This window comes from Choloepus didactylus, chromosome 18 (assembly GCF_015220235.1).
Source record: "Choloepus didactylus isolate mChoDid1 chromosome 18, mChoDid1.pri, whole genome shotgun sequence".
In the NCBI taxonomy this organism is placed as follows: Eukaryota; Metazoa; Chordata; class Mammalia; order Pilosa; family Megalonychidae; genus Choloepus; species Choloepus didactylus.
The window spans coordinates 27,517,828-27,531,371 of NC_051324.1; the positions used below are offsets into that span (position 1 = coordinate 27,517,828).

Genomic DNA, 13,544 nt, shown 5'->3' on the forward strand with positions numbered 1-13,544 from the left:
CACCATGGCCTCTCATGCTTCAGTAGCCAGTCTGTCTTCCTTGCACGATGGTCTCAGGGCAGTGAGACTCTTGGGTCTAAGCTTTAGCACTTCCTCAGCATCCCGTCTGCTACCACATCCTACTGGTCAAAGTGAGTCATATGGCCAGTCCGCAGACTCCATCTCTGGGTGGGGAAAGCTGCAAAGAATTCGTGGTTGTGCTTACTCTATAACACTTTATTTAAAATGGCAACCCTCCCTCCCCACACTCAGAACTCCCCATCCTTCTTCCCTGCTTTATTTTTCGCCTCAGTACTTATCGTCTATCTTCTATTGATTTATTTAAGAAAGGAAGCTCCCTGAGGGCAGGGCTCTATGCTGTTCAGTTCCCTGCCATGGCCCCAGCATCATAGAATAGTGTCAGCGAGGATTGGTTGAAGGAATGAATGACTGGGTGCTCTAACCACTACCGCACATGGAGGTGAGTATGGCTGACCCTTGCTGTCCAGGAGCTTTGTGTTCCAGAAGCAGCTGGTACCTTTTGATCAAGTTTCAGAGCTTCTTTGCTAGTGCAAAAGCTCTATGTTAAAAACAGTAAATGTTAAGTTTAGAAAACAGAAGTTAGACCACTACGTAAGGCTGCTCACTCCCAAAGGACAAAATCCTGGGCCTGCCCAGCTGAGAAGTAGACCCGGACGGGCCCATGGTGATCCAACTACAGAACACCCCCACTGTGGCCCAGAATTGATGGTGACTCACAGGAGGGGGGAAAGAGGAGAGGGTTCAAGAAAAATCCACTTTTAAGGACCTGGGAAATACTCATCCTACAATGGGGAGAAAGATGAGCACACCATAAGATGTCCCCGTGTGCAAATATGAGCCTGATTCTCCAAACTGTATTCTCCCCATTCTCCTAGCTCCATTTTATCTAATGAATAAAATACTATTATTTTGTTTCTGAAGAAAGAAACAAAAACATTGCCAATTAATTTTAAGACTCCATCAATTATCATCAGTTGCCATCCTGATTTCTAATTTGTTAAAATGTGTAAAAAACATGCATCTCAGAATAAATGGATCACAGCATGTTTTATACACACACAAACACACACACACACACACACACAACACACACTGTGCTTCTCTCTGGTGGCAAGACTGCAAGTCTTCTGAATTCTTCTAATGCCTTTAAAAACTATCCTGTTGAAAATGCCTACTTGACCAAAAGGTGGGAAAAAGGTAACAAACTGAGGTTACAACGGCTGAGAGATTCCAAATAGAGTTGAGAGGCTATTCTGGAGGTTTCTCTTATGCAAGCTCCAAGCAGATATTCCAAATGGCCACAGTATGACATGCCCTTACAAAAAGTAGTTCCCAAATACCTAGGTCCCTACCTCACTCACTAAGTTTTATCTCTCAGAAACTTAAATCCACCAGAGTGATCCTATGCTAGACAAGTCCTAAAATCTAGAAGCAACAGCCTCTTTAAGAACAACAATTAGATGCAGCCTCCTTCCCCATACTGTCGATACCCCCAATCAGTATGAACAAGTTAGAGTGGTCACCGCCTAGACACCCCTGAAAATGGAGACAGAGATTTAAGTGAGAGGAAGGGGTAGCAACAAACAAGATAAGATTTAACAAAGCTCTATGAATAGTGGAACTTTATATAAATATTTAAATATATACATATATACATATATATATATATATATATTTGGATGGTGGGGTGTTGGAAGGGCTGGAAGGAGGTAAATGACATGGTGGAACTGTAGCCTATAACATTCTCTGTAATTTGCTCTATAGTACTCATTGAATTGTGCTTTGAAAGTCTTCACTTTTCTGTGTATAACACATTTCATAATGAGGAAAGAACTGAAACTGTGGAACTGTAAGCCATAACAATTTTTGAAATTACCTGTATAACTGCTTGTTGAGCTGTATGTCGAAAGTTAACACTTTTCTGTATATATGTTATATTTTACAATAATGGAAATAGCTGAAGTTGTGACCCATGACAGTCTTTGAAATTAGCTAACTACTCGTTAAATCATACTTTGAAGGCTATCACTGTTATGTATATATATTAAAGTTCACAATAAAAAGATGCATTTGAAAAAAACTATCCTGGTAACTCTTATTCATTGCTTGTGGAAACATATAACGGTACGGCCGCAGAGGAAGATAGTTTGGTGGTTCCTTGGAAAACTCAATATCAAGTTATCTACGATCTGGCAATTTTACTTCTTAATATATACCCAGAAGATCTGAAAGCAGTGACATGAACAGACATTTTCATAACGATATTCATAGTGGCACTGTTCACAATTGCCAAGAGATGGAAACAATACTTCAACAGATGAGTGAATAAACAAAATGTGGAATATACACACGATGGAATACTACATGGCAGTAAGAAGGAACGAGGTTGTGAAACATAGGACAACATGGATGAACCTTGAAGACATAATGCTGAGTGAAATAAGTCAGACACAAAAGGAGATATTGTATGTTACCACTTCTATGAACTTCCTGTACAATGTAAAATCAATGTTGTACAATATAGAATTTAGGGGACCTAGAGATAGTCAGAAGCTAGAGAAGGGGGAATGATTACCTAATATGTACAGACATGTTAATGAGAGTGAACTTAAAGGAACAGGGATGCTCAGGGGTGATGACACTTCATTAATGGGATTATAAGTATCAGTGCCGCATTGAAGGCAAACATGATTGAAAATTGTTGTTTAAAGGTATGTATCCCGTAGACTAGCACTACAAATATATATAAGTATTTGCATTATATACCTCTAAGTTATGACACTGATACAAAGCGTTAATAACAGAGTGGTATATGGGGGAAAACTACCCATTGCACATTATAGACTATATTTAATAGGAATACCTTACCAGTACTACACTAATACTAGGGATGGATAATTAGGGGCTGACAAGAGCTTTGGGGTGTTTTGTGTTATGATAATTTTTTAAAATTGGAGAGTGATGATGATTGCCCAACTAAGTGAAGATAATGTGAGACACTCATTGTTTATCTTGGACAGAATATATGCTATGTGAAATTAGGAACCCCCTAGTTAATAAGTTAGGCCCTTGATCCTGAGGCTTACACTTGTGAAACTTATGGCTGTAAAAGGGAGGCTGAGCCTACTTGTAATTATGCCTAAGAAGCACCTCCAGAGAACCTCTTTTGTTGCTCAGATGTGGCTTTTCTATCTCTAAGCCCAACTCTGTAAATAAATTCATTAACCTCCCCGCCTTCATGGGACACAATTTCCAGAGGAGTGAATCTCCCTGGTGACATGGGACACAGCTCCCAGGAATGAACCTGGTCCTGGCAGTGAGGGATTGAAAATGCCTTTCTGACCAAAATGGGGGAAAAGAAAGGTAACAAAATAGGGTTATGGTGGCTAAGAGGTTTCACATAGAGTTGAGAGGCTATCCTGGAGGTTACTCTTATGCACACTCCAGCTAGATATCCCAAATGGCCACAGAATGCCACGCCCTAACCAACAGTAGTCCCAAAATACGTAGGTCCCTATCTGACTCTATTAAAGTTTCACTCATTAGGTTTATTTTTTCAGAAACTTAAATCCTCCAAAGTGTTCCTATGCCAGATAAGTCTCCAAACCCAGAAGCAACAGCCTCTTCAAGAACATCAACCAGATACAGCCCCCTTTCCCATAATGTTGACACCCCTTTTCAATATGAGTAAGTTAGGGTGGTCACTGCTTAGACATCCCTGAAGATCTGGAAAGTGATTAAACGAGAGGAAAGGGTAGCAACAGACAAGACAGGATTTAACAAAGGATTATGGATACTGAATCTTTATATAAATATGTATATTTTAAGATGTTAGGGTATTAGAATAGCTAAAAAAAAAATGGAAATAGTGGAACAGTAACCCATAACATTCTTTGAAATTTGCTCTATAGCTACTCGTTAAATTGTATGTTGAAAGTTATCACCTCTCTGTATATATGTTATATTTCACAATGAGGAAATAACTGAAATTGTGGAACTGTAAACCATAACATTCTTTGAAATTTGCTAAGTACTTGTTAAATCATGCTATGAAAGTTATTACTGTTCTGTATATATGTTATATTTCACAATAAAAAATGTAAAAAAAAAAACCTATCCTGGTTTCTCCAAAATCTCCACAATGTATACTTTTTTAAAAGTTTGACAAATAGGTAAGGATGAATCTGGCAGTGGTAGAATAGCATAAATGCAGTTCTTCGCGCTGCCTCCTGGGGTCGCTGTGCACTGGAGGACAGGGCACACGAGAGGCTGCAGGTGGTCATCCCCGCGCCTGTCCCCAGTGGGGTTAGAGCCCTGCCCTGAGAGAGCCCCTCCTCTACCACCCATCCCCACTCTGTCTCTTCTGGAACAGAGGCTGTGGCCACAGATCAAACAAGGACAAAGGGAGCTCCTTTCCTTTTTTTTTTTTTTTAATTTTAATTTTGAGAAAATATAAGATCTACAAAAAAAGAATGAGGTAACATAACAAGCACTCATGTCACCACCCCCTCAGCTTTGCCTCTTTTAGAGACTAGAAAAAAACATTCCCAATAAATGTAAAGTCTCCTTTGTCCCCCATCTCCCTCTCCTTTGTTTTTCCAATAAATGTTTCCACTTTGACATGCTGTGTGTCTTTCTCTTTGCTTTAATAATTGGTATTATTGCCCCACCTCTTGATTTTTTAAAAAATCACGTGCTCATGCTCTCTATCCATGTTGCTAACCATTCCTTCTGAGCCTGGATCATTCCCTTTAATAGCGACCTATTGTTTCATGGTGTAGACAGTCAGATTTATCCATTGCTCTTCGATGTGCTTTGAGTTTGCCTCCAATTGCTCTCTCGCACTAGCACTGTGGCCACGAACATTCCGGGGTTATCGCCTTATGCACCCACATTGGTTCCCCGGGGCGAGGTCATCTTGTCTAAAAGTGGACTCAGAGTCTACTCCGCCCAGAGTCAGGAGCTGGAGAGGCGAGGAGGAGGAAACTGGAGAAGATTTTACTTACACAGCTGGCCGCTCCGTAAGGGATCAGTGAGAGGAGGTCACTTCTCTTGCCCCGGTACCCGAGCCCCATCCCTCTCTTCTCCCGGAATCCTTCTCCGAGCGCCAGCCCCGTCCATCCCTGCATCGCCTTCCTCTTGTCCCCTGGGGCCCCATCGACTCGGCCCGGGCTCCCGGCGCTACCCGTGTGTCCCGCCGGCTCGGACCGAAGTGGCCCTGCCAAGGTTGCACGGCCCGCGCGCAGAGACCCGCTAGGCGCCGGCCCCCGACGCCCGGCCCCGGCTCCCTCGGCGGCCGCGGTCTCTGCTTCCACTTGCGTCCTCAGAGGCGCTGGCAGTGCCCTTTCTCCATCTTCAGGCTCTCGGCTCCTCCGCCGCAGCAAACTCGGATCTTGTCGCCGCGCCTTTCGAATCCCCCGCCTCCCCGGACGCCCGGCCCTGGTGGCTGCGCGGCCGCCGGGCCCCTGGGGGGCGCTTGAGGCGGGAGCGCGCGGGACCCGGAGCTTGCGCGGCCGCTGTTTCGGGTCTCGCCGTAGGCCCGGGGCGGGCGCGATGTTTCGATCCTGAGCTGGGTGGGACCAGTCCTCAGAACTCGGGGTCCCGGCGGGGCTCTGGGGAGACGCGCGGGGCCGGGGGCGGGGCGTCGCCCCCTCCACGCGCCAACGGCCACCTCCCCTCCACTGAGAGCTTCTACCACTCGCTCGGCTGTCAGGCGCGGTGGCCAAGTGGTAAGGCGTCGGTCTCGTAAACCGAAGATCGCGGGTTCGAACCCCGTCCGTGCCTGAGGCTGGAGGTTGGGGTTCCGGTCGCGTGGCCGTGATCCCCCACGTGTGCTGTTCCTTCTCTCCTCCCAATGGCGATTTTTGCTTTTCGGATTCTGCTCAGGAAGACGGACACCCCGCAATCCTTGCCTTCCTCCTCTCTCCTCCTCCAGGCGCCCTCCCCACGGCCAGTGCCCAGGAGTCGTCCGGGGCCCCCTTACTGGCGAGCCGCGCGACCACTCGCGCCTGGCCCCGCCTCTGCAGTCCCCGCAGCCTCCCTCCCCCAGCCTCTTTGCTCCAGGCAGAGGTCGACTTCCCGGTGTTATCCAAGTGGACACTGCAGTCCAAGGAGAAGGGCCTGGACTTAGGCAGTGATGTCGCCAGCGAGCACTCGTTTTCCTTTCGTTTTGCGAGTGTTGCGGAACCTTCCAGAGAGGGCGCTTGAGTTTCTGGAACGATGGTTTCTGTTTGTTCCTTGTTCGATTTGGAGGAAGTGAGTTATCCAGGCTATGCTGTCCACCTGTTTTCTTGTCTACAAAGCCAACTGCATCATGCGTTCAGCTGGTAGGTGCTTAATTCCTTTCCCATCCCTGGTGAACTGACCCTTTCAGTCTGGCCCCTGCTTGTAAAACCCACTGGCCTTTTCAGCAGTTATGACTGTGTTCACGTCCTCTCGAGGATAAACAGCCCAATTTAATATAACATGATGTTGAGTGCCTCCCATCCCTGGATCCTCTTTTGATACACTCCAGTCTGTTCTGTCCCCCTCTTAAATTGTGACACTCAGCACTGAACATTCTGCTCCAGATATCGTAAGTTGGAACTTCAGGTCCCTTAGTCTACATCCCATACTTCTGTTAATGCAGCCAAAAGTCACATTCTCTTTCCCGAGGTCATTGCACCGTTGACTGTCAGTGGGGGATTGAATGTCAGTGGGGTTGTCAGAAGACAGGATGTGGAGCTCACGGAGCAGGGAAATATTGACCTTGTCCCTAAGATCCCAATAAATGAAAGAGATGCTTCTTGGCCTCTGAAGGAAATGCTGAGCTGAGGTGTCAGTATTCATGAATTTGTTACTGAAAAGCAATCAAGGCCCTTTTCTGACAAGTGCCTTAGCCAAGACAGATTCTAAATTGTCAGAGATAGAAGGGGGAAGGTCCTGGACGACTGGATGTTGCCTTGACTCCCATCCCTTAATGTGAATTCCTGATGAGAAAGAGCTCAGAGGCTGGATGTTGAGTTTCCTGGAGCAACTAGAGCAGAGAATTCCACTTGAGTGGAGAGTAGCCAGGGAGCCAAGATAAAGTCAATAAAAGAGGGTCAAGGTACAGAAGAGGTCAGCATACAGATGTTGGGGAAACATGGGCCCCCAAAGGTGAAGGGCCAGAGAGAGGCAAGGGTCAAGTATGGAAACTAGTTCAAGGTTAGGGAGAGGAGATGGAAGTGAAGGCAGGTCAGACACGAAAGCTCCAGGGTGAGCCTGGGAGCAGAGAGCTTGTGCAGTTGCTTGAAGGCCACTGGGTATCTACACTGACTCCCATGGGGCTGGAGGTAGATCACGGACGTAAAGGGTGAGCACGGAAGTAAAGTGGCAGAGGCAGGAGGGGCATCTGGTCTGGACATCTACGTGGAGTTTGTTGCATGACTTCCACTAATTTGCTTATATTCCCTGGACTTCAACTGCCTTAGTTGCAAAATTCGAAAGTTGAAAGAGATGTTTCCTAAATACACTGTGGCCTGAAATTCTAAGTTTATACCTTGGAACCTGGACCAGGGAAGAAACAAGGGGACCTCAAGCCACCCCACCCATTTCCCTCATGGCTTCTAAGATGGTGAATCATAGTGTCCCTGTTCATAGCCAGGCTCGGTCATTGTGACTTCATGATGGGATCTATATGACCCTGGCTTCCGCATCCGGAGAGTTGTAGTCACTCCTCCCTGATGGGTAGGGCTGGAGTTGCAATGGCCGCAGCCGTCACCAGTTTGCACTCACCCAGACCTCTTCCCCTTTGCTCCTCCCAGGGTCTAGAACATAACACAGGGCGTCTGGCTGTTTGGGAGCCACAAAGGCAGACACAGTCATTTGTGGGCAGCTAAAACTTCCAGGATGTTTTTAAAAATATAAACTACTTTAAGTCAGTCCTCTTCCTTTCAGTGAGTGAATACTATTTAACTTAAAAGCAGAATTTGGCAAGTATATATCCTATGCCTCATGCTGTCAATATTCCAGCCTGGAAATAGGTATTTTTTACTCTTTCATTGTAAAATAAAACAGGGGTTCAAAAACCACACAAATCAAATGAATGGCTTACTGAATTATAAGGGGAGCACCACCCAGATTAGAGAACTTTTCCAGATACCCCAGAAGCCCCTTCCATGTGCCCCTCCCAACCACAAACCCCTCCTTCCTGCCAAAAGTAAGCGTACCCCTGACTTTTATGGTAATTAATTACTCCCTTTCATTTTTATTTATTATGTAATTGTGCACCTTTATACCTGATAGTTAAGTTTGGCTCATTTTCTAAAATTGTTGTCTTTTTTTTCAATCAATTGGATTCTCTTCCTTCCCTTCCATTTCCTTGCTTGGTTACACATCGAGGAACCTGGGCTGTTTGACCTGTCTAGGTTTTGCTGACTGCAAACTCTTGGTGCAATTCAACAAGTTCCTCTGTCTTCAGTATTTCCTTCAAATTAGCAGGTATATCCAGAGACTGGATCAGAGTCAGGTTCAATGCCTTTGGCAAGACCCAGATATCACCTCCTCTGAGAAGCCTTCTCTGATTCTCTCATGAAACCAGTCACCCAGTTTCATCTGGGCCTCCTCTGTCTCTCACCACAGCTGGGAAGCCCCTTAGGGCTGGGATAGTGTCTCATTCATATCTGTGTTCCCAGCACCCAGTACAGAACCCTGGAGCAAGATAAGTTCCTTCTGGGAGGACCAGGGAAGTCTTCCCTGAGGAGGTGACCTCTTGGCTGGCAAGGGGACCTCAAGCCACCCCACCCATTTCCCTCATGGCTTCCAAGATGGTGAATCATAGTGGCCCTGTTCATAGCCAGGCCTGGTCATTGCGACCTTGTTGTGGGATCTATATGACCCTGGCTTCTGCATCTACAGAGTTCTAATCAGTCCTCCCTAATGGGCAGGGCTAGAGTTGCAATGACTGCAGCCCTCACCAGTTTGCACTTCATTCTGGAGGATGAATAGGAATTCAACAGGGCCCAAGATCTTGGGTATTTGTACCCTGATTCAATCATCCCTGACACCCAAAAGGTCATGACCTGGGTTGCAGCTAAGTAGGCAGGGCTGCTTTTCTTTCCCCTGTGGCCCCTCTGACCTACAGGTAAAGTGGGATTTTGAATTAAGAAACAAATACTCTTTCTCTTTAGATGGTTTTATTAGCAAACCCTAAAGGTGCAACCCCATCCTTGGGGACAAAAGCTACTAATTTGAAATCACGGAATGATAGGAACAAAGGCAACCATCCAACCCTCTCATTTTACAGACACAGAACCAAGCAAAGAGAAGAAAACTGATTTGCTCAAGATCACCCTGAAAGCTCTGCCTTTACTGTACAGATTAAACTCTTTCACAGGATGAGCACAAACCTGTTTGGAAAAGACGTCTACAGTATGACCTTGGCATGCACTTTGCTATCTTAGGGCCAAGTGGGCATGTCACCTGTCTAATAGTCACCCTGGCCATTAGGAAAAGGAAATAGTGACCAAAATCACTGGCCTTGACCACACTATTCAGGCTTTGGGGACGTGGAGGGAAACAGACACACATGGTCACAGGCTGGAGTCCCCAGGAGGCAGACTCCTAGGCAGAGGGTAGCATGCAGGATGTTTATTCCACCCGTGGAAGGGTGGGAAGCAGGAGTGAGCAGAAGGAGAGTCCCCCTGGCCCCTCTAGTCATTGGATGTGGGCTGCCCAGGAAGGGGCCTGACCTTGGGCTAAGTGCCCACTGCAGCAATCCCTGAGGGACTGAGAGCAGAAGGTGGTCCCGGCACCAGGTGACAAGTGTGTCCTTGAAGGAGTCACATGTTACAGTGACTGCCACACACACACACATACACACACACACACACACACACACACACACACACACACACACACACACACACGGAACTTAATGACAGGAATTAATTTGGTTACAGAAGGCGAAGGTCAAGAGAAGGCTCAGATGGCTGCAGCCAAAGGCTTAACCCCTGGATGGAGGGCTGAAATGTTTTCCAGACACTTGTCCTGCCCTCTGGGGTACCACTGAAGTTCTCTCAGGGAATCCAGCGCAGGGGGATGAGGGAGACGGCTGGAACCCTGGGCCAGTACGGGTCACTGTGTGACCTCAATTCCCATTTGCTGCCTGCCACCCTCAGCCTTACTCCTAAGGCCATGTTCAAGGACAGCCCGAGCAGACCACCTGCCTCCTCCCCACCTGCCATGGTCCAGGAAACCTGGATCCAGCTGGAAGCATAGCCTTGGCATTGCTGAGATGTTACTACACCTGGAGAGAACTGACTCCTTTGTGGGGCAGGGGTTGTGCCTTTTCCTCTCAAGGCACCTAGTAGATAAAGAGGCTCTTTAAATACTGGCTGAACAAATGAAGGAAATAAAAATATCAGCACCTTCTGTTCCCACAATTATAGAATAATCAAGCTGGGAGAAGTCACTGAGAGAATCATCTCCTAATTTTGCCGTGAGGACACTGAGGCCCAGAGGCAGGGAGTAATTGATCGAGGGTTGCACAGGAGGTGAGGGGCTGTATCAGGCCTTGTTATCCCTTGGGTGGCTTTTTCAATCCCAGCCCATCTTTCCCCCCTGAGCCCTGGGCCTCTCCCTCTGCCCAAACCATATGGGCTCAGAGAAACAAAATCCATGTAAATTACCATCTGAGCAAAATATGCTGAGAAAATAAGACCCATGAATTCCATAGTCACATGCAAAATACTTCAGATTATTTGCAGCCTTTTTCCTCCCTCCAGTCACCAGGATCCTCCTCATGTCTTCCGACTGGCGGCAGAAAGTAACAAGAACCCAGCGTGATCGTGACCGTAGATGTGGAACCTGATGGGCTGGACAGTCCAGAAGAGGACGTTGAATGGAAAGAGCTCTGTACAGAGTGACCTTGGGTCAATCATTTCATCTCCCCATGCCCAATCTCCCCATCTGTAAAATAAAGACTCTTGTCCCTGTCCGACAGGCCTCAGCACATCATGCACTGCTAAAGAGAAGTTAGCTGTTCATCGGTAGCAGAAAATCAATATATTGTAACATGGTGTTGATATTAAATAGCTTGCGTGGGTTTGGGCATTGGAGGCCACGGTGGTCTGTTCTCCTGCCCTTGAGGGGACATGGTTGCCCTCTGAGAAGAAACTGGTGAAATCAACACGTGTCAAAGGGGTGATGGCCTCTGTCTACCTGGCTCAGCCCCAGCCTGGCCTCTGGGGAAGGCTTGGAGCAGCCGAGCCCATTCACTGGCAGAGCTGGGTTCTCGGGGCAGTGTATGCAGGACAGAAATGCATTCACCAAATAGAGATTGTATGACGTGCCAAGCCCTGGAATGCAGCATGTATAAAAGAGACAAAAGTGCCTCCTCTCTTGGAGCTTACATATGGGGTTTGGGGTTAGAGATGGCCAGTAGGAAGACAGATTACTCAAGATACATGAGTAAAATATGATGGCACATTAGAGATGTCAAGGGCTATGGAAGGAAAAAAAAAAAGACTGGCATGGGTGATAAGCGGTGATGGGGCAGGGGGCTGTGTTTTAAAATAAAGTGGCCAGTTAAGGCCTAGGGAAGACCCTCAAGTGAGGGGAGGCGGGGAACAAGGTTGGTGCTTCCAGCTCTCCCTGGGCGGAAGGCCTGCCCCATGGACTCGGGGGTTTAGTCCCCAAGATTGTTCATCTATTTCAGCCACGGAGAGAGGTGTGTGCACCAGTCTGGCAAGGTGGCAGGGACATTAGATTCCCCACGCCCCACCATACCACCCCTTACCTCTCGGGCTCTGGGGATGGCTTGCCAAGGAGCCCAATTCCTGGGGATCGTTTCTGGGGGAAAGAATGGCAGAAGCCACAGAACAGACCTGGAAAGGCAGAACATATTTTAGGAAGGGCAAAAGTGGCATGGGTGCTCTGGAGACTGGCATTTCTGAGATACTGGCTGAAAGCAGAGGATCAGGGTGGGGGAAAAGAGCCCTAGACCAGGGAGGAGTTGGGCAGAGACGGGGCTGGTCTTAGGTCCACACTTACTGGCCGAGGGGCCCTGGGCAAGTAATTTTATCTGTGAAATGTGGATAACAATAACACCTACCTCTTAGGGTCATTGTGAGAGTGTAAGAAGCAGCTCTTAGCATAAGGTCCTGGCACCAAGAAATTTCTTACCATCTGAGAGCTACTGATACCATCATTAACATGCCATGTTCTCCAGGGCAGTATTTTTCAAACTGCAGAAGGTAACCCTTGAATGGATCATGAAATCAACCTTAACAGGTTGCAAGCAGCATTTTTTTAAAAGAACAGAATAGGATGACATAGAATATCTCTAAGTGCATATAAATGGTTTCATAAAACATTTGTTATATATGTATATATACATATACACATAAACATACATACACACATATATTACAAATATGTGTGTGTCAGTGTATGTGTGTATGTGCAGGTGTGTCAGTATAAACTCTATTTCCTACCATGGGGCATGAAAGAGTTTGAAAGCCACAGTTCTAAGACAGGGTTTCTGTAAAGGTGGTTGTCAGGAGTGTTTTTCTCCACTGTCACAATTTTTGGCATATCAAAATACTAATTACTATTATTTATTAAGTATTTGTCTTTGGGTTGGCTCACTTTAATCGTTTTAGCCTCATCATAAACAACAGTATTCATTAAATTTATACTTTATAAAAATATATATTGAATTTTTAAAGGAATTTCGTTTCCCACCTAAAGCCATCTCACATTCCAGCACCGCACTTTGGGAAATGCTCGTGGTAAGGAGCGGAGTTGTGAGAGCTCTTTCCCAAACTAAAGCTGGGAGCCGGCAGAGCTGTTTGGTGTCGAATGAGTCCCATCCCCTCTCTGGTCCCTTTCTGTTTCTAGTGGCAGACCTAGTTCCACTGCCCTAGCTTCCTGCGACCTTCCCCCCAGTGGCCATCTCAAGAAGCAAAGGACAGGCGTGCCCACTGGTGGACTGGCTCCAGAGCTTTCTTGGGATGTAACTGCCAGTGGAGGAGACCAGGGCCCCAAGTAATCTCTTTTTCCCCTGTGAGCTGCATTGTCCTGCTGCTGCCTCAAGTTTGCAGACTTTCCTTTCTTGTTGAGCTTTGATTCCATTGATGGGATTAGGCAGCCCCCCACGGCCATGTCCTTTGATGTGGTTAGGGGGTAGCAGGGAGATTTCAGGCTCAGGGAGCAAATCTTAATCTTCTGTGGGGCTTCTCTAGAATCAGATCTGGGTAAACCCATTACATCCCAGCCCTTTCATCACCCCAGGACACTAGCTCCGCCAGGCTCCTCCAGTCTCAGGGATCCTAAGGGTTTGTCAGATTCGGAGCAAGCAATAAAAGGGGAAGAAATAGCAGAGCACAAACTCCAGATCCCACCCCCAGCACCCGCAGCATCACCAGCAGTGTCAGGGCATCTTCCTCTTTCTTCCCGTCTAATCCTGGGCTCTCACAACACAAGGATTACAGAGGCCTGGGGCTAGTGGCTGCCCTACCCCGAACACCGGATGCCTCTGCAGGTGCCTGGGCCTCCCCATA

At 47.0% G+C, this 13,544-nt stretch overlaps 1 protein-coding gene and 1 non-coding gene across 2 annotated transcripts; one reads left to right on the forward strand and one right to left on the reverse strand.

The window, feature by feature from the left end:
- Positions 1 to 60: 60 nt before the first annotated feature.
- LOC119514708 (collagen alpha-1(I) chain-like) lies at positions 61 to 13,543 on the reverse strand. Its single transcript, XM_037810481.1, has 5 exons — positions 13,502 to 13,543; positions 11,780 to 11,832; positions 6,005 to 6,120; positions 5,028 to 5,899; positions 61 to 178 (listed from the first exon to the last, which is right to left on the reverse strand). The coding sequence occupies exons 1-5, from the start codon at positions 13,541 to 13,543 to the stop codon at positions 137 to 139; spliced, it is 1,125 nt and encodes a 374-aa protein (XP_037666409.1). The 3' UTR covers positions 61 to 136.
- TRNAT-CGU lies at positions 5,734 to 5,805 on the forward strand. Its single transcript has one exon. It is a non-coding gene; the product is annotated as a tRNA-Thr (tRNA).
- Position 13,544: the final 1 nt, after the last annotated feature.

What these genes read in the sequence shown, in the direction of transcription:
- LOC119514708 (XM_037810481.1), bottom strand. Translation starts at nt 13,543, where the DNA reads ATGGGGAGGCCCAGGCACCTGCAGAGGCATCCGGTGTTCGGG. An exon ending in AGTGGTCGCGCGGCTCGCCA is followed by an intron (nt 5,900 to 6,004) that starts GTAAGGGGGCCC and finishes CTTCCTGAGCAG; the next exon opens with AATCCGAAAAGCAAAAATCG. An exon ending in CTTACGGAGCGGCCAGCTGT is followed by an intron (nt 179 to 5,027) that starts GTAAGTAAAATC and finishes AATTCTTTGCAG; the next exon opens with CTTTCCCCACCCAGAGATGG.